The following is a 21,805-nucleotide window of genomic DNA, read 5'->3' as shown; positions in this document are numbered from 1 at the left end:
TTCAGTTCCTTTTAAAAGCATAAAACAAAAACAGTCAGCATCCCGGAGATTGCACTCGATTCAGAGTTTATGAACCGTAATACAGATAACGTGTTCCAGCCTTTGATGTGGTGAACTCACACTGACGAAAGGCACATTGAAGACACAGTATAGAATCCCTACAGTGTGGTAGCAGGCCATTCAGCCCATAACAACTGTTACGACTTGGGGTAAACCCTCCTGCTTAATTTAAAACCAGCAACACAGAAAAGATTTATCCCGTGCAGTGATCTGTAAAACTCTGAGTGGCCAAGAACTATGTAAAGTAAAAATTAACGACTTTATTTCTTAAAGTATGACAGAGAATAATTAATGAATCACTATTTACAATTCCTTCCTCTAACCTATCTTTTACCTTCCCTCCTATAATACTAGTCCGATAAAACTCCCAATTAAGATTTACAAAACCAACTTTCTGATCTCAAAACCACGGCAGCTTTTGTTCTTCTATTTGGATCGTCCTGTGTCTTCTTTTCTTTTTCTCAGGAATTTCTTTGTCACAGGTTACTGATCAAAAAGGTACCTTTATTCAGGCAGCTATTATTCAGGCAGTCTGTTTACATGCTGGGCTTGTCAGTTCTCCTTTCTCTTTCTTCTCTCTCTCTCTGCTCAGTCAAGAGCCTTCTCTTTCTCTCTTTTTTCTCTCTCTCCCTCTCTTCTTTCTCTGCTTCTCTCTCCCTTTTTGTTCAGCCAAGTTAGCAATCTTAATTGGGAATTCTTTCGGACTAGTATTGTAGAAGGGAGAGGTTGAGCCCCCTTATTTTGAGGTTATACCCCCTTAGATCCAGTTTCACCCGCCAGTGGAAACAAACTCCCTGCTTCTATCTTATCAATTCCTTTCATAATTTTATATGTTTCTATAAGATCCCCCCTTTTTGTTCTCAATTCCAATGAGTATATTCCTAATCTCTCCTCTTAACCCAACCCTCTCAGCTCCAGAATCAACCTAGTGAACCCCCTCTGCACCCCCTTCCAGTGCCAGTACATCCTTCCTCCATTTTCCAGTCAGAAGGTGTTAAGGAGTTTGCTGCCTGCACGGATGGTCATAAGCTGCATGTAGAACAGTCTACAATGGGTTCAGTGTTTATTCCTCACCTGTCAGCAGGTCCTTTGATTGGGGTGTTGCATTCAGCATTAAGGGAGGAAAGGGAGATCATGGACACTTGACGGTAGGATCTCAGCATGGACCTTGGTCGGCTTGTTCGCTTCTCGTCAAAATCTGGCTGTTAGAACAAATTCAGGAAAGAACGCAGAGGTGAGTTGTCAAGGTATACATTATAGATCTGCTTTGGTTCAGTGTTGACACTGCAGCAATTGAGTCAGCAGCCTCAGGGTTCTTCTCCTGCCAGTACCAAGGCAATACTGCACCGTCTGAGTCGCTGTATTCTGACTGAGACATTTAACCGAGGCCCCATATCTACCTGCTCAGTTGGAGGTAAAAGATCTCACTCTTGAGGAAGACAAGGTAACTAGCTTGCGTGTCACGGCCACAAGTTATCCATCAATCTGGTCATTGCCACATTATGGTTTGTAGGAGTTTGTTGTGTGTACGTTGGCAGCTGTGTTTCCTTCATTGCAATTGCAATGGGTGGCACGGTGGCTCAGTGGTTAGCACTGCTACCCTAAAGTGCCAGGGACCTGGGCTTAGTTCCAGCCTCGGGTGACTGTCTGAGTGCAGTTTGCACATTGTCTCCGTGTCTGAGTGAGTTTCTGCCGGATGCTCCGATTTTCTCCCACATGTGCAGGTCAGATGGGTTAGCTATGGGACGTTGGACTGCAGTGTCCAGGAATGTCCAGGTCAGGTGGATTAGCCATGGGAAATTACAGTGGTATTGGAAAAGCACAGTAGGTCAGGCAACATGTGAGGAGCAGGAAATTCCTCGGATGCTGCCTGACCTGCTGTGCTTTTCCAGCACCACTCTAATCTTGACTCTGATCTCCTGCATCTGCAGTCCTCATTTTCATCATGGGAAATTATACCCTAGTGTCCAGGGAGTTGCGGGTTAGGTGGGTTACCCATGGGAAGTTGCACTGCGGTGTCCAGGGATGTACAGGCCAGGTGGATTAACCATGGAAAATTACACCCTAGTGTCCAGGGATGTGCAGGTTAGCTTGATTAGCCATGGGAAATTGTACCGCAGTGTCTAGGGATGTGTAAGTTAGGTCGGTTATCCATGGGAAATTACACCATCGTGTTCAGGGATGTAGGGGTTAGGTGGGTTAGCCATGGGAAATGCAAGGCTATTGGTATAGAGGTGGGGGCTGGGACTAGTTGGGCTTCTCTTTGGAGGGTCAGCACAGACTTGATGGGTCAAATGGCATATCTCTGCACTGTGGGGATTCTATGATTCTAAGACTAGAGTTCAGTGAGTACAGCATTGGCTGCCAAGTGCTTTGAGATATCTGGTGTGGGTCAAGAGCATCATTAATACATGACTTGCTTCCTTTCTTTAAAATCTTTACCCCATTAAAAGCTTGCTGAATGATAAATAGGTCAAGGCTTCTGTCAAAGTAGTGGACAACAAAATTTAACGCAAAGATCTTAACTTACTTCTGAGAAATCTCCAAGCACAACGTCAAAAGTAGCAAAACCGAAAAGGTGATGGCAGGCTTGAGGCCTGTGAACACGATGAACTATTTCATCAGTTCAGCAGCAACTAGAAGTATTCCAAACCTGATACTATCAATCGACAGATAAGCCATCATCTTTTACAGGAGACAGAGGTAGAAAACTTTGGGCTTCAGAGAGGGGGCTTAGATCACACCTCAACATTCTCCATTAGCTCCAAAACATGTCAGGAAACATAAGGCGGAAAGAGTTACTCCTTCAGAAAAGCAAGCAATGATTCTCATCACTTACCAGCTCCCTTAACCCATATTCCTTCTGCACTTTCAGTTTCAACTGTTTGAAACATTCTTCCATCCGGTCATGGAAAGGTCGAAGGTCATCCTGCACTCTTTTCCCATGAAGTTTTATTCCTTTTTCAAGCATTGGGACCTTGTGAAGAAAAAGAGGAAAACATTCTTTACCAGATTGCTACTCAAAAAGGAAAAGTGAGCAGAGTACTGACTCTCCTGAACCTGCCCTAGGTCCTGCAGACTGTGGTCGAGATCTTAGATTAAGTTCTGAGTGGAGAGAGGGCCCATGGTAAATGTGATAAGACACCCATCAGATTACAGTCAGAAAGGAATAAATGTGCAGAATGGCTGTGTAATTGGAGAACTAACTTCAAAAGTTGAAAGGCTAAACACTGTGGATGCTAGGAATCAGAAATAAGCATAGAAGTGTTCAGTTATAGGAAGGATATTATTAAGCTGGAGAGGTTTCAGAAGAAAATTACCAGGATGTTGCCAGGAATGGGAGGCTTGAGTTATAAAAAAAGGCTGGATAGGCCAGGATGTTTTTCACTGGAGTGTAGGATGCTGAGAGGCATCTGATAGAGGTTTATAAAATAATGAGGGCTATAGATAGGTGTAATGACAGTTGTCTTCTCCCTAGGGTGGGGTATTTCAAGACTAGGGAGCACATTCTTAAGGTGAGAGGAGAGAGGTTTAAAAGGCATGAGGGGCAAATGTTTACACAGAGGGTTGAATAAACTTCATGAGGAAGTGGTGGATGTGGGCACAATTACATCATTTAAACTACACTTAGCTAAGTACATAAATTGAAAAGGTTCAGAGGGATATGGTAATTGGGACTAGTTTATTTTGAGATATGTTCAACATGGACTGATTGGCCTGAAGGGTCTGTTTCCGTGCTGTATGGCTCTGTGTCTCCAGAAAGCTCTGGAAAGACTGGAGACAGAAAAAACAGACTTAATGGGTATAATCTAGTTGTAGCATTGAGAGTTTCCTCAGTCGCGGTCTCTTTTTGGTGGCTTGGCTGAACTACAGCTAATCAGGCAATGGTGAGGCCACCAAAGGAATTAAGACCCCAGGTGGCAGAAGATCAATTAGCAAGGGCAGCTGGGTAATTAGAGGTTGGAAAATCTTGCGCTTAGCAATACCACTGGAGTGGCTGAGGCAGCTGTTGGAAGGACATCCTCAGGGTCCCAGGAGAGTGGAGGACACAGACCGCATATATACAGGTGTTTCTAATGTTGGTGACAGTGGGCAGAAGCAGGCAGGAGTGTTAAACGTAGGGACATTGCGATGGTTCCCAGAAAATCACTCCTTCCCGCAAAAAGATAAACTTCTAACCAGGCACTTTAATCAAGGTACCTCCCCGTCACACCAACCTGCATGACATGTGGTCCTCACAAGTCTGACACAAGATTACAGGCCAGCATCAGCCAAGCATACCCCAGTGGTGGCAATAGGAAACCTTTGTCTGACCCTTAATTGGCCACAAGAGGACCTCAATTGGCACACAACCCCTTCTACCCAGATCTTACTGCTGGTGGAGGCAGTAAGGGTGGAAGTTGGCATGAGGAGAGGTGACCCCACCTCTGAGCTCACTGCCAGGAAGAGGAGAGCTCTCTACCCAAACTTTCAGTTGAATGACCCTTCACCAAAACTCGCCATTCAATAACCGATTGCAAATGGCAGCACATTTTAGTGAATAACATATAGTTTTTAGAGGGAATAAGAGACAGAGGAAAATGTGGGTTCAGGATCAGGAAGAACTTGGGAGGATACATGTGGGGCATACACCAGCACAGGCTGGTTGGGATGGTTGACACGTTTCTATACAACAGAAGAACAAAGGACAATACAGCACATGAACAGGCCCTTCGGCCCTCCAGGGCTGCGCTGACACATTTTGCCCTTCCATGTTAAACTATCTTCACTTCCAGGATCCATACCCCTCTATTGCCTTCCTATCATGTATTCATGCAGGTGCATCTTGAACACTATTATTGCGTCTGCTTCCACACCTCCTCTGGCAGCGCGCTCCAATCACTCACCACCCTTTGTGTGAAAGACATATCTCGCACATCTCTTTTAAACTTCCCTCCTTGCATCTTGAACCTGTGTCCCCTGGTAGTTGCCCCCTCCACTCTGTCCATGCCATTTAAAACATTATAAACTTCTATCAGGTCACCCCTCAACCTCCTGTGTCCCAGTGAAAACAAACCCAGTTTACCCAACCTTTCTTCATAGCCAAAATCCCCTATACTGTTCCCCTGGGCAACAGCCTGGGAAACCTTCTCTGTACCCTCTCCAAAGCATCCACATCCTTCTGCTGGTATGGTGACCAAAACCGTACGCAATATTCTAAATGTGCCCGAACTAAAGGTCTATCAAGCTGCTGCATATCTTGTCTATCCTTATACTCGAAGCTCCTTCCAATGAAGGCAAGCATGCCATAGACCTTTGTTACTCCCTTATCTACCTGCGCTGCCACCTTCAGTGATCTGTGGAGCAGCACATCCAGATCCCTCTGCATATCAGTACTCCAAAGGATTCTGACATTCACTGTATAATTATCATCTGTACTTAACCTTCCAAAATGCATCACCTCACATTTGTCTGGTTTAAACTCCATCTGTATTTTGCTGCCCTTGCCTCTAACTGATCTATATCCTCTGTATCCTCTGTATCCTCTGTATACAGAGGATCCTCTGACAAATCCTCCTCACTATCTGCAACTCCACCCATCTTTGTATCATCCGCAAACATACTAATTAGACAGTTACATTTTCCTCCCAATCATTTATGTCGATTATGAGCAGCAGAGGTCCCAGCGCTGATCCCTGTGGAACACCACTTGTCACTGCCCTCCATTCCGAAAAGCATCCTTCCACCGCTACCGTCTGTCTCCTGTGACTTATCCAGTTCTGTATCCATATTGCCAGCTCATCTGATACTATGTGACTTTACATTTTGTATCAGTCTGCCATGAGGGACCTTGTCAAAAGATTTACTAAAATCCATGTCGACAATATCAACCACTTTTCCCCCTTCAGTCATCTTTGTCACCTCCTCAAAAAACTCGATCAAGTTAGTGAGGCATGACCTCCTCTGCACGAAACCATGCTGTCCATCACTAATAAGTCCATTCACTTCTCATTGTGAATAGATTATGTCCTTGAGAATCTTTTTTCCAATAATTTCCCTCCCACCAACTTTATAGCGCTGATTTTCACAATTGATTCACTTGCAATAAATGAATCACACAGCGAATGAAGTGTGGGCCAGACAATAATTTCACTTCAGGTATCAGTGGCAAATTTGCTTTATCCTGTGCTTAAGGCAAAACTGCTACCTGCACATGGAGACATCTGGTTTGGGGTAGGTGTCTGCTCATGCTCTGTGCTTCAGGCTGCAAAGGCCTTACCTCAAGAACATTCAGTAAGGTTCCTCAACTCTTCAACTACTGTAACACTTCTTTACTTACACATCCCTAGTGTTGTGTCTAAGACCACTCCTTTCATATATTTATTCTAGACTGGTGTCCACTCTGTTACTGATTACAGTGGTGCTGGAAAAGCACAGCAGGTCAGGCAGCAGCCAAGGAATGGGAAAATTGATGTTTCGAGCAAAAGCCCTTCATGAGGGCTGATTCCTGGTTTTTGTCCGAAACATTGATTTTCCTGCTCCTCGGATGCTGCCTGACCTGCTGTGCTTTTCCAGCATCACTCTAATCTCGACTCTGATCTCCAGCATCTGCAGACCTCACTTTCACCTCTCTGTTACTGATGTTGAGTCGTGGAAGCAGATATTTTTTAAAAATTTATTCATGGGATGAGACCAGTATTTATTGCCCATCCCTAGTTGCCCAGAGAGCTGTTAAGAGTCAACTACATTGCTGTGGGTCTGGAGTCACATGTAGGTCAGACCAGGTAAGGACAACAGTTTCCTTTCTTAAATGACATTAGTGAACCAGATGGGTTTTTCCAACAATTGGCAATGGATTAATGGGCATCAGACTTTTAATAACAGATCTGTATTGAAACAAATTCCACGATCTGCCATGACAGGATTCAAACCCATATCCCCAGAACATTTCTGGAATAACAATCCATTGATAATACCACTTGGCCATTGCGTTCCCCTCACGATAATGATTTCTATGAATTCTATTATACCACATTTCCCATCTCTAACCCCAAGCTCCAGTTTTCCTTTACTTACTCCACGTTCATTCCAGTGGTCGACTTCTACTTGCTGCAGTGGATTTGTAATTATTAACAAAATGAAAACATCTTATAATTATCACTGGTTTGTGTTGCACTGTTTCTGGAATAGTTGTACTATTCAGTGTATGATCTGCAGCACTCTGGGTTAATACTGTCCCACATGTGTGATAATCATAGTCTCATTTCTTGGTTTGAATAACATTAATGCCTTCCTGTTGTTTCTGTATGGTGCATTCTGTCACTATACCATCTCAGTCAATCTGTTTCTCTGATGACCATGTCTCCTGACCTCATGTTCCTGAACCAGACTTTCTACCCTGGCTTTAAGGTTGGCAGATTTTTCACCCTGTCTCTAAAATTATACTACCTCTGCTGCTGCTTGCTGTATCATCTCTCCAGTTGTTATACCTTGAGAGGTCATATTTGGCTTTAGGTTGCGTTCGAAAACTGATACACAATTTTTAACCTTCTTCCCATTAACAATACCGCCGCTGAGTACCCATGATTCAGTGGTGCTGCTATGTAACTGAGTTCAGTGAATTCCCAGTCTGGATTCGTATGTTTTAGTGACTTCACAACCTGGACTGCTCTTTCCATCTCCCCTTTCAACTGGAGATGGAGTAGTGAACTCCTCACCAGGATTATGCCTATCTCCAGAATCTTTGTTCACAAATTGAGTCCCGTTACCTGATACTGATTCTTCCTGGCAACTTTATCAGAAGTCTCACCACACCAGGTTATAGTCCAACAGGTTTATTTGAAATCACAAGCTTTTGGAATGCTGCTCCTTTGTACGGTCACCTGACGATGGAGCGGCGCTCCGAAAGCTTGTTGGTTTCTAATAAACCTGTTGGGCTATAATCTGGTGTCATGTGTCCCCCCCACCCCCCCGCCATCCAACACCTCCGCACCATGGAGACTTTATATCCTGTTCAGTGCTCTGATCACCGCATCTGCTGTAGTTGTTTGAAATATATCCACACTGTGAATCCATTGCTTTCCTGCTCCTCGGATGCTGCCTGACCTGCTGCGATTTTCCAGCACCACACTCTCAACTCTGATCTTCAGCATCTGCAGCCCTCACTTTCTCCGAATCCATTGCTAGCTATTCTCATGCAGAAATCTTGACGAAATCATTGGCTCTGCCAGTACTTGGCTTTGGGTGGCACACATTTGGCGTGACCTTTTGAAATGCCTGGGCACCATACTGCTTGCTGTGTTCTTGCTCTGCACTCCATAACTCCTAGATGGCTGTCCTGGAGTTTCAGTAGGATTTTTCTTCGCTTCAGCTTTGGTATAACCATTCCATGGTTGTACACCAATAAATCTTCCGCTATTGTTTTGTTGTTTCTGCTTGTACCTTCTTAGCAAGTAATCGTGTATTCCTTGTCAGATTTTAAGTTGCATGAATTTATCTGAGTTTGCCCTCAGTTCCCAGTAAATATCTGCTTACATATTTGATTTGATTTAATATTGTCACATGTACCTAAGTACAGTGAAAAGTTTTGCTTTGTATGCAATACAGGTATGTCACACCATACAAAGATCACAGGATGATTGAGCAGAGTGCGGAATACAGAGTTACAGCTGAAGAAAAAGCGCACAAACAGCAAAGTAGGATGCAACACTTGTGTTTAACTGAGGGAGATCCGTACACGGTCTCAGTCTAGGATGGGTTGCTAGTGCTGAGCACCATTGTGTCAGTTCTGTCTCTGACAATATAACTCCACTTTCAATAATGCTAACTGCAAATTTGGATTGCCTGTCGCAGGATGAGGTACTTTCCCAGGAATGTATAAGCAGATGAGTTTGACAACTTCCTAAAGAGTAATATGTTACTCATACTCCAGCTTTCCCACATTATTGAACAATTATGGAATCGCTTGCCAAAATTCTCATCTGTTTTCATCTTGAATTATTGTATATCCTTTCTTCAAGATACCTAAACACATACATACATTATTCCTCAGCAATATGATATTTCATTGCTCAATATGTGTAATATTTGACAGCTACATAGACCTCTGTGACTACGCTCTATGGTGATTTGGTCTTGCATCAAGGGATGGTCCTTGCAATTTAACATTAGATGGTCTGCCTCTTGCAGAGGTGACAAGGTAAACTTTGGAACTTTAACCACTTCATGGATTGAAAGAGTCAGCAATTACTCTTTCAGGAATGAATTGTTTCCTGGGATGAAAAGGACAAGAAGAATGAATTAAAAGCAACATGCTATTTAGCCATCGCTGAGAAAAAAAGAGTTTAAGCAACAGAATCTAACTATTTCCCGGGAAGGAGGAGGTAGTACTTAGAATCCCGACAGTGTGGATACAGGCCATTCGGCCCTCCGAACAGCATCCCACTCAGACCCATCCCTCTACCCTATGCTTGTAACTCTGCATTTCCCATGATTAACCCACCTAACCTACACATCCCTGGACACTGTGGATAATTTAGCATGATCAATCCACCCTACCTTGCACATCTTTGGATTGTGGGAGGAAACCAGAGCACCTGGAGTAAATCCACATAATATTGCTGATATTCTGTTGACTCGTGAGCAACGGGTAATTAAGAATGCCTGCAGAAATAATGTCCTGAAGGAAAGGGGTTAATTGTGGGAAAAGTTGTGTTTAAGCTGACAGCTAACTCTGAATATAACAAGGAACAGGGGGATAAGGAACTGATAAGAAGTATGCTGAAGACTTGAGGTCTCCTGAGGTGTAATCAATGTTGAGGATGATAGAATCTATCGAATTGTCATAACGGCACACCACAAACTTGAATGACAGAAAATTGTGCAAGAATCCAACATCAGAACAATTCAATACTGCACAAGGATCAAACCCTGGACACTTCCAGAGATACAACTGGTTGGAATCATTGCTAAATTCCACCATTAATAGCTAAATTGAGTTGTTAGGCTTAACCAGTTTATTAGTGGGTCTTATTTTGGTCGTGACATGCAATAAAGCTTAAATCATTGTTTTAGTACTTGATTGTCTGTGAGATTCTTTAATAAGTGTCTGAATTAAAGGTAACTTCTGGTGATTTACCCATGACACAGACTTCGATCACGGAAAGATGTCTGCCAGTATTAGAGCAGCCACTTCTGCTTGGAGTTTAAATTGTGTTTCAAAGTGTTGCAACTCCAAGCTGATTATCTGAAATCTGTTTTGTTTCTCCCTGATGTCACCAAAGAAGAGTTCACCTTTTGACTTGTTTCTTTAACTTGAGTGTGGAGTTTGCACATCCTCCCTGTGTCTGTGTGGGTTTCCTAAGGGTACTCTGATTTCCTCCCACAGGCCAAAGATGTGCAAGTTGGGGTGGATTAGCCATGCTAAATTACCCATAGTGTCTGGGGATGTGTAGGTTAGGTGGGCTAGCCATGGGAAATGCAGAGTTACAGGGATAGGGTAGGGGATGGGTCTTGGTGGATGCTCTTCAGAGGGTCGGTGCGGACTTGTTGGGCCAAATGGCCTGTTTCCACATTGTAGGGATTCTATGATCCTATGAACTTCCTGAACATTACCCTTGTCACATGATTTCAATTTCTCTTGAAAGCATTCCACTTGCAGGATCTTTATTTTGTTTAAGAGGTGAAAATGCTTCTGTTAACCAACAATATGTTCTGAAGAAACCCCAACTAGCCACACTGATGTCCTTTAGCCCCTCCTGCTGGACATTCCTAGTGATTCTGTTTGGAATCGCATCTTATTCGACCTGATATGGTCAATTATTTTGATTCTTGCTCTTTTTGGCACTTGTTGGGCATTTGTAGTGGTGTCAACACTGCCTTGTATCCTAACAATTTGACCGTGCCAGAAGAAAAATCCTATCTGCATTAGACTGCTTTTTCCAGCATTAAATCCATCGGATTTACATAACCAACAACACCCTATCCCTCATGCTAATCACTCCATGGTCTCCAATTAAGTCATCGTTCTGGAACTTAACATCCTGCTAGACAGCACAAACACATTACAAAGGCTTTTATTTCTTCCCCTACATGCTGATATGACTTAGTAAATCTCACCTCCTCCACCATTAAATTTCTTGTAAGGTTAAAGTAGGTGTTGAGTCCCTTAATGAATGACTTATAGTTTCTTCCTTACCATTGCAACTACTGGATCTACAGCATGTTAAATATAATGACTTAATGCTATTGCATCTCTGCATATTGTGCTATGGGAAAGTGATGGCCGAGTGGTATTACTGTTGGCCTGTTAATCCAGGCACCCAGGTAATGTTGTGGGGATCTGGGTTTAAATCTCACTATGGCAGATGGTAGAATTTGAATTCAATAGAATTCTGGAAATAAAGAGTCCAATGATAACCATGAAGCCATTGCTGATTGTTGGGAGAAATGCTCATCTGATTCAGTCATGCCCTTTCGGGACGGAAACTTCCATTCTTACCTGGTCTGATCTCCAAACCCAGAGCAATATGGTTAACTCTTAACTGCCCTTTGGGCAACGAATTCTCAAATTTTTAAGGCATCTGTGACTGGTATAAACACCATCTGTAGGTAGTGCAAAGGGTCTGCATCGACAAAGATCTCAAGCAAAACATTGAATCGGGCAGCAGACTCGATGGGCTGTGTGGCCTAATTCCTGCTCCTATGTCTTATGGTCTTATTATTGTGACTCAGCAAGCAGGAATTGTACAATATTCAAAGCAAATTGTACAATATTCAAAGCAAATTCAGCACATACAGAACTTACATGCTGTATTAATTTAAAATCGTTTCTGTTGAGAATGAGCCCGCCAATGAGGCAGAGATTTTTCTATTGTGCTTTGAGCTCTGATCATAGAGACATAATGGGTTTAGGCTTCAGATTTTTACACTTCCAACTTTTTATTTCTTGGCTGCCAGGTTCTTCACTAATTGCCTTCTCTCTCTCTTGTTTTTTTTTTCTCCATCTTTACCACTTCCCCTGGATATCTTCCTCATTGATGTTAAAGGAGATGGAGTTGCTTGATCACTTTGTCTGCATCGGAGAGCTTTTCATGCCCTCCTTCTACAAACTGGGGCTTCTCCACAGGGGCCCCGCTACCAGACAACCTTCCTTTCCCATGAGCGGGGCATCCTTTTGTGATGGCCACAACCATTCAATACATTATTCCTCATTCATCGATGCCATCTGTGCTTGCATGGTGGCTGTCTTTGTTTTATCAACTGTGAATGGGCAGGGGGCCATCTGAGCATGTGCAAGCCATAGTGGCCATCTTTGACGGCCAAGTTGGTCGTTGTGACATGCACTCTGATTGAAAGCAACAGCAATAGTTCTGCTGAAGTGGACACCTCCAATTAATATTTGCACGTGATTGATCTGTGTGAGTATTGGAGGACTTTTATACCCTCCAAGGTATTGCTAATTCATGGTTAAGCTTCAAAGTGTCCGAAAGGTTCTTTCTCCCATCTTTGGCATTGCATCTTCACATATAATACTTAATCTGTTTATGAATCTGAAGCTATTGCCTTCCAGAACTCCCACCTTTCATCTTACTGATCCCTCATTATTAAAGATTTAAGGCAGCTTCCACACTGTAGCACAGCAATCACATTTTCCAAGCTGTTTTGCCTTCCTTTGGGGCCTTCTGTCTTTCCAGCAACTTTTGTCTCAAAGTCTTCCAAAGTGTTTTCCCTGTCATAGAGTCAAACAGAGTGGAAACAGACCCTATGGTCCAACCAGTCCATGCCGAACATAAGCCCAAACTAAACTCGTCGCACCTGCCTGCGCTTGGTCCATAACCCTCTAAGTATTTCTTATTCATGTACTTATCCAAATGTCTTTTAAATGTTGTGTCCACATCCATCATTTCCCCTGGAAGCACATTCCACATGTGAACCACCCTCTGTGTAAAATATTTGTCCCTTGTCTTTTTAAAATCTTTTTCCTCTCACCTTAAAAACGTGCTCCCTAGTCTTGAAATCCAAACATTCTAGGGAAAAGACACTGCCATTAACTCTATACCAATCATTCCTGTTTTTTAAAAATTCATCTGCACCTTCAAAGTCTTCTGTCCTACCGTCGGAGTATCCCTTTTTAATCTGTGTCGCTTGGGCTCTGTATTAACTTCTGGACGTTTATGTCCTGAGCTGCCACAGGTTTAACCTTGTGTTCCCTGCACATTGAGATACTGGTCTGGAGTGTCTCAGGTTTGTACATATCTGTCCCTGAGGCTGATTGAGCCTTATATCTCAGTGAAGTTCTCCAGCTCCTCCTGTACTGTAACACTTCTTTATTTTCATCTGTACAACTCTCTAGCATAGTCTAAGACCTCACTTTTCTTTTACTCATTCTAGACTTGACTTGGACCTGCCAGTGTGGAGGCTTGTACCATACTCTGAAGCATGGTACATTGGCAGACCAAGCACCGGCCACGGCAATGGATGAATGGACACCTCACAACAATCACCAACCAGGGATGTTCCCTTCCAGCTGGACAACACTTCAGCGGTCTGGGATATTTGGCCACGCACCTTCGGCTGACCATCCTCCAATGAGGACTTCCAGAGAGGCAACAACGCAAAGTGGCCGAGCAGAGGCTGATAGCCAAGTTCAGTACTCATGGGGATGGCCTCAACCGGGATCTTGGTTTCATGTCACACTACAGGTGACCCCATTGCACTATACAATCACTCACACACACACACACTCAAGTTTGTGGAGTGAATTTGTACTTGCAGAATTAGGTTTTACTTTGCTCAAATCTATGTAAGACTCCATGTAAGATTCTGTAAAATCCCTTTTTTAGAAATAGAATCAGTCTGAACATTGGGGCACAGACAGATGGACTTTAACCTCACACCTTCAATGCATTATCTGAGCTGACATGGCATCTGTTGTTAAAGTTCACTTGAAAAGGTAACTTTAAAAAGAGTTCTTGAATTTACATATGAAAGAAGAGAGACTTAACAAATAATCCTGATCTTTTTCAATATATAATTTCAGTTGCAAACTGTAAACTTTTGATACAAATTCTGTGCCTTATGATCTTATACTTCACAATCACCTGAAGAAGGAGCAGTGCTCCGAAAGCTAGTGCTTCCAAATAAACCTGTTGGACTATAACCTGGTGATGTGTGATCATTCTAAACTGGGTGGTTATACACTCACTCACACACACACACATTAGAGGCTGTAGGTTTAAGGTGAGAGGGGAAAGATTTAAAAAGGACTGAGGGGTACATTTTTCACGCAGAGAGTGGTGCGTGTATGGAATGAGCTGCCAGAGGAAGTGGTGGAGGCTGGCACAATTACAACATTTAAGAAGCATCTGTACGGGTATATGAATAGGAAAGGTTTGGAGAGATGGGTCAAATGTTGGCCTCTGTATGAAAAAGTTACCCCTTAGATCCCTTTCAAACCTTTTCCCTCTCACTCTAAACCTACGTCCTCTAGTTCTGGACTCCCGCATGTCAGGGAGAAGACCTTGTCTGGATTTGGCTTTTGGATGGGTACATGATTAGGAAGGGTTTAGAGGGATATGGGCCAAGTGCTGGCAAATGGGGCTAGATTAATTTAGGACATCTGGTCGGCATGGACAAGTTGGACCGAAGGATTTGTTTCTGTGCTGTACAGCTCCATGACTCTTCATCAGGATTCATATAATTCTGATAATATCACAGAATTAGTTACCTTGGAGCATCAGATCAGCACCAAAGTGACTGGGCTACTAGCCCAGAGGAAAGTTATGGCAATAGAACCTTCACTGAAATTTGGCAACTCCTCAGCATTGAATGATACCTCAATCCCCCCTGTACTCCTTTGCAGAAGACACTAGTTAAGATAGTTCCTGACTCACTCACATTAGTAAAAGCTGCTCTTTTCCCTCTTGTTGCAGTTACCCACTGCCACCTAGTGACATACAGCTGTATAGCAGCATATTCAAGATGGGGGAAGGACCGATGTTAGAGGCACAGTGGGAGAGAAGTGACTGATCATGTTTACGATAGCATTTTTAAATAAGCAAATTAGGAAATCTGAGTGGCACTTCCCATGGAATTAAGTACTGAACAACTCAACATGACCCAATCAGACAATACTGCATGCAAATTTTCGCTGGTGTGATTAGATTAGAAAGGAGATATTTGCCAATTGTTCCAAGAATCAGAGATGCACAAGCATTAACCCCAATTATCTGACCTACCACTGCCATTTATTAAGCCTTATAGAAGGACTAAATGAGTCAACCCTGCAAGATTGTTCTGTCATCTCCAGAAATTGATGATAATGTCCTGTACAGCATGTTCAGAAAACCTGGACATAAGTTACAGGGCATTAAAATAAAATTTGATTTTTCTCCCTTTCTGTTTGAATATTTTTGTTTGCCAATTATAAAAATGTTGATAATTATGGGGAGGGGTACAATTTGCTTGAGACATTGGGTGACAGGGATCCACCTTGATCCAAATTGAAGGAAAGCAAGGAGAGTTGGCAACACTAGTGTCATAGACTCATAGAGACGTACAGCACAGAAACAGACCCTTCAGTCCAACTTGTCCATGCTGACCAGATATCCTAAACTAATCTAGTCCAATTTGTCAGCACTTGGCCCATATCCCTCTAAACCCTTATATACCTAATCAGATCCCTTTTAAATGTTGTAATTGTACCAGCCTCCACCACTTCCTCTGGCAGCTCATTCCATACACACACCACCCTCTGCGTGAAAAAGATGCCCCTTAGGTCCCTTTTCATTCTTTGCCCTCTCACCCTAAACCTATGCCCTGTAGTCCTGGACTCCCCCATCCCAGGGAAAGGACCTTGTCCATTTACCCTATCCATGCCCCTCATGATTTTGTAAACCTCTATTAGGTCACCCCTCAACCTCCAACATTCCAGGGAGAACAGACCCAGCCTCTTCAACCTCTCCCTATAGCTCAAATCCTCCAGCCCTGGCAATATCCTTTTAAATCTTTACTGAACCCTTTCAAGTTTCACAACATCCTTCCGACAGGAAGGAGACCAGAATTGCACACAATATTCCAAAGTGGCTTAACCATGTCTTGTACAGCTGCAAGATGACCTCCCAGCTCCCATACACAATGCACTGACTAATAAAGGCAAGCATCAAGTTGCCTACTTTACGCTGAATCATATTTAATTTCTGGATCATTTCATAACTTTTTTTTTAAATTAATCTCTGGATTTACATATCTTTCAAGGTGATCAATATAACGTGAATGGGTTTGGGAAGTTTGGATTCTATATGAAGATTGTGAATGAGTTGGGGAAATCTTGGTGGAGAGAATGAATTGTTTTGGGGATTCTAAACGGGTGGCATAAATATAAAACTACAAATGTATGAATTAGGAGTAGTCTTCATAAAGTCCAAACTCTTGCACCATTCAATGTGTGGAGGTGCCAGTGTTGGACTTGGTTGGACAAGGTCAAAAGTCACACGCCACCAGGTTATAGTCCAACAGGTTTATTTGAAATTGAAAGCTTGAGGAAGGCTGCTCCTTCATTTTCAAACAAATCTGTTGGACTATAACCTGGTGACGTGTGACTTTTGACCTTGTCCAACCAAGTCCAACACTTGGCACCTCCATAATAAATAAACCTGCTCGACTATAACCTGGTGTCATGTGACTTCTGACTTTGACCAGTCAATAAAATTATGGTTGAGTTGATTTACATAAAATATCGAACATAGAACAGTACAGCACAGACAAGGGCTCTTTGGCCCTCGATGTTGTACCAACCGTTTATGCTACTCTAAGATCAAACTAACCTACATACCCTTCATTTTACTATCATCCATATGCCTACCCAAGAGTCACTTTAATGTCCTTATTCTGTTTGTTGCCCACCCCCCAACAATCAAATACTCTCTGAGGATTTGTGGACTCTATATGGAGAGTGTAACTATATTTGAGGATTCTACATGCAAAGTATGAATGGGTTTGGAGATTTTATTCAGAATGTATGAACAGGTTTGGGATTTCTGTAGGAAGACTGTAAGTACATTTGGGGGTTCTGTGTGGAAAGTATGAATGAGATTGAGTATTATGTATAGAAAGTAAATAGGTTTGGGTTTGTGGATTCTATATTAACAACATGAACACATTTGGTGAGAATAGCACTATGGTTCACCTTACCTGCCAAGCTATTAGATTTTTTAGATGATGCAATTTTTCACAGTCTTCTGGATGCTCTTCTGAGTAAGCCTCTGTGAAGAAAGCCTGAAAATATGGAAAGTTTTAACACAGAGTCAAAATCAAACATCTCCCTCTACTTAAATAGCCATCAGCTCTCCCAGATTGAGAGCAAGTAATAAAGTGCTTACTTCTTTCAGTTTAGTTTAGACACAAAGTTTTAACAGTCAATTTGTCGGTCAACATTTTTTACTGCAGAAAAAATCTTCACTTTTTGTCAAAGCTTTTCACTTTGCACTCATCAGGGCATTCACGAGAAGTACCACAGTAAAAGGGATAAACATTTTCTATTGTATGAGAAAAGATTGCTGATTGGTGGCACCGTGGCTCAGTGGTTAGCACTGCTGCCTGACAGTACCAGGGACCTGGGTTTGATTCCAACCTCGTGCTACTGTCTGTGTGGAATTTGCATGTTCTCCCCGCATTTGAATGTGTCTGGTTTCCTAACACAGTCCAAAGATGTGCAATTCAGGAGGATTGGCCATGCTAAATTGCCCCGTAGTGTTCAAGGATATGAAGGCTGGGTGGGTTGGTCAAGGTAACTATGGGGTTACAGGGATTAACTGGAGTGCTGGGTCTAGGTGAATGCTCCTCAGAGGATCGGTGTACCCTCAATGGGCTGAATGGCCTCTTTCTGCACTGTTGGGATTCTATGATTCTAAGTGGACTCTGACTGGCAGTGGCATTCCATGGTGAAGGCACTGATGACTGACAATTAATGACCAAGCTTTGCTTCAATTTAAACCAGACAGTTTGACTCTGATTGGTCCTGGTGCTTGCAACATTGAAAGCTTCAACAAAATATGTCTTTTTCACTACCAAGTGACAACTTGTCTTTTAGGAGAAGAAAATTAAGTCTCTGTTTATCACAGAGATTGAAAGAAAAACAAAATTCCTCAAACGCAAATGTAAAATTCGATCCCAAACTGCATGATGCAACTGCATTCAACAAAATTCACTGCATGCCCCAAGGATTAAAAAGAAATGTAATATGTTCCAGCCATTGCAGAGTCCCACACTGAAATGCTAAGTAACAATGCGTTGGGACATTTTAAACCCTCTTTCCAAATCACAAGTGTTTCCTAAGCACTTGTAAAACTTATTCAAACTTTAAGATCCTCATGGATATACGTTCTAATACTTGTGAATTAATATTTGCTATTACTACAACTGAAGTTACTGTGCTTGCAATGTTTCTCACACACTAACCTTATGGTTGTAAGGTTTCATAATCAAAACCCAACCAAATCTAATCTAAATTTTGTCGGTTTATTTTGCCCCTTTCTGGGCCTGTTGTGTTTTGAATATTGTGTTAGCTTGGTATTAAAATACAAGTCGTTCTGCTATGTTTCATTAATGTAAATTCACCATAACACAATTGATGAATTGGGAACACTGCTTCTAAAGCACAAACTTTTAAAGCGTGTATTGGTTATAACACGATTCCGGTGCCATTAACTTAAATGGTGCTGCTATTCCACGATTTTCGTGCAACATGGGATTGCGTGAGGATGGATCTAGTGTGTTACAGCAGATTCGACTGTACTTTAATCAGGGACTGATGCTGTTTGTTTTGGGCTGCACTGTCTTTTGTTTTTGTCAAATATGTTGGCCTGGTTTTCTAGGTTAGATGTGCAGAGGTGACTGTATTGTTGTAGTTAGCTCGGTATCTCCATTGCACTGAAGTGGTTGTGATATTTCTTGATCCTACCTTCACAGCCAACTACCTAAACAATTTATATCATGCTCTTTAAGTGTTTTAACGATGGTATCTGCTCCCTGAACATTAATGGGACATTTGACGCGCTCTATTAACTTTTTACATGACCATTTATCTCGCTCTCTAAAAATACATGAAAGAAACCACTGTTACACTGCCCTTATCTGTACATCTGCCCAGAGTAAAAGCCATAAAGTCCGTTAACTTTATGCCAGTCTGCATGTTCAGATTCATTAAACAAAGTTCTTCAAGCAATATTATCTCCACTCCAATAAGTACTTACAGCACACGATAAATAATCAAAAGTTAAAATAGATAAGAAAAACATTGATATAAAATGTAGATATTTTTAATCACTCGTTCAGCACTGATATTTAATATCGCATTGAATCAGAACACATACATGTCTTCACACAGGCAGAGAACTGAATAACACAGAAAGCATAAGTGAGTATATTCACGCTGATACAGTGTTGGTGTATAATCCCACACTGATACAGTGCTGGTGTATAATCCCACACTGATACAGTGCTGGTGTATAATCCCACACTGATACAGTGCTGGTGTATAACCCCAAAATGATACAGTGCTGGTGTATATTCCCACACTGATAAAGTGTGGGTTTATAATCACACACTGATACAGTGTTGGTGTATAATCCCACACTGATACAGTGCTGGTGTATAATCCCACACTGACACAGTGCTGATGTATAATTCCACACTGATACAGTGCTGATGTATAATACCACACTGATACAGTGCTGGTGTATAATCAGACACTGAAAAAGTGCAGGTGTATAATCAAACACTGATACAGTGCTGATGTATAATCGCAAACTGATACAGTGCGGGTGCATAATCCCAAAAAGATAGAGTGCTGATGTATAATCCCACACTGATACAGTGCGGGTGTATAATCCCACACTGATACAGTGCTGGTGTATAATCCCACACTGAAACAGTGCTGGTGTATAATCCCACACTGAAACAGTGCTGGTGTATAATCCCACACTGATACAGTGCTGGTGTATAATCCCACACTGATACAGTGCTGATGTATAATTAAACACTGATACAGTGCTGGTGTATAACTCCAAAATGATACAGTACTGGTATATATTCCCACACTGATAAAGTGCTGGTTTATAACCCCACACTGATACAGTGCTGGTGTATAATCCCACACTGATACAGTGCTGGTGTATAATCCCACACTGATACAGTGCTGGTGTATAATCCCACACTGATACAGTGCTAATGTATAATCCCACACTGATACAGTGCTGGTGTATAATCAAACACTGATACCGGGCTGGTGTATAAAGCACACAGACTGTATTGGGGTATAATCCCACACTGATACAGTGCTGGTCTATAACCCCAAAATGATACAGTGCTGGTGTATATTCCCACACTGATACAGTGCTGGTGTATAATCCCACACTGATATGGAGTGAGTGTATAATCCCACACTGATACAGTGCTGATGTATAATCCCAAACTGATACAGAGCGGGTGTATAATTCCACACTGATACAATGCTGATGTATAATTCCACACTGATACAGTGCGGGTGTATAATTCCACACTGATACAATGCTGATGTATAATTCCACACTGATACAGTGCGGGTGTATAATCCCACACTGATACAGTCTGGGTGTATAATCCCACACTGAAACAGTGCTGATGCATAATCCCACACTAATACAGTGCTGATGTATAATCAAACACTGATACAGTGCGGATGTATAATCAAACACTGATACAGTGCTGATGTAAAATCCCACACTGATACAGTGCTGGTGTATAATCCGACACTGATACAGTGCTGGTGTATAATCCCACACTGATTCAGCGCTGATGTAAAATCCCACACTGATACAGTACTGGTGTATAATCCCACACTGATACAGTGCGGGTGTATAATCCCACACTGATACAGTGCTGGTGTATAATCAAACACTGATACAGCGCTTGTGTATAATCCCACACTGATACAGTGCTGGTGTATAATCAAACACTGATACAGCGCTTGTGTATAATCCCACACTGATACAGTGCTGGTGTATAATCGCACACTGATACAGTGCTGGTGTACAGTCCTACACTGATACAGTGCGGGTGCATAATCCCACACTGATACAGTGCTGGTGTACAATCCTACACTGATACAGTGCGGGTGTATAATCCCACACTGATACAGTGCGGGTGTATAATCCCACACTGATACAGTGCTGGTGTATAATCGTACACGGATACAGTGCTTGTGTATAATCCCACACTGATAGAGTGCTTGAGTATAGTCACACACTGATACAGTGCGGGTGTATAATCCCACACTGATACAGTGCTGGTGTATAATTCCACACTGATTCAGTGCTGGTATATATTCCCACACTGAAACAGTGCGGGTGTATAATCCCACACTGGTACAGTGTTAGTGTATAATCCCACACTTATAAAGAGCTGGTGTATAATTCCACACAGATTCAGTGCTGGTGTATAATTCCACACTGATACAGTGCTGGTTTATAATCCCATATTGATACAGTGCTGATGTATAATCCCGCACTGATACAGTGCTGGTGTATAACCCCATATTGATACAGTGCTGATGTATAATCCTGCACTGATACAGTGCTGATGTATAATTAAACACTGATACAGTGCTGATGTATAATCCCACACTGATACAGTGCTGGTGTATAACCCCATATTGATACAGTGCTGATGTATAATCCTGCACTGATACAGTGCTGATATATAATTAAACACTGATACAGTGCTGGTG

At 42.3% G+C, this 21,805-nt stretch overlaps 1 protein-coding gene and 1 long non-coding RNA gene across 5 annotated transcripts in view; one reads left to right on the top strand and one right to left on the bottom strand.

Moving 5' to 3' along the window:
* LOC148147587 (uncharacterized) overlaps positions 1–14,194 on the top strand; it is a 59,077-nt gene extending 44,883 nt beyond the window's left edge. For all 4 annotated transcript variants that reach the window (XR_015759822.1, XR_015759823.1, XR_015759824.1 and 1 more), the window contains one exon: positions 13,432–14,194. This is a non-coding gene — a long non-coding RNA (uncharacterized LOC148147587). The remainder of the gene's footprint in view (positions 1–13,431) is intronic.
* LOC122556798 (dedicator of cytokinesis protein 2-like) overlaps positions 1–21,805 on the bottom strand; it is a 754,195-nt gene that overhangs the window by 10,382 nt on the left and 722,008 nt on the right. The window contains exons 46-48 of the mRNA XM_043703987.2: positions 17,233–17,316; positions 2,900–3,037; positions 1,135–1,262 (exon numbers count right to left, since the gene is read on the bottom strand). Coding sequence (XP_043559922.1) covers positions 1,135–1,262; positions 2,900–3,037; positions 17,233–17,316 — 350 coding nt within the window. The remainder of the gene's footprint in view (positions 1–1,134; positions 1,263–2,899; positions 3,038–17,232; positions 17,317–21,805) is intronic.

Source organism: Chiloscyllium plagiosum, unplaced genomic scaffold, assembly GCF_037043375.1.
Source record: "Chiloscyllium plagiosum isolate Xiang-an unplaced genomic scaffold, Cpla_swu_hap1 HiC_scaffold_16, whole genome shotgun sequence".
In the NCBI taxonomy this organism is placed as follows: domain Eukaryota; kingdom Metazoa; phylum Chordata; class Chondrichthyes; order Orectolobiformes; family Hemiscylliidae; genus Chiloscyllium; species Chiloscyllium plagiosum.
This window is presented reverse-complemented; position numbering and strand designations above follow the sequence as displayed.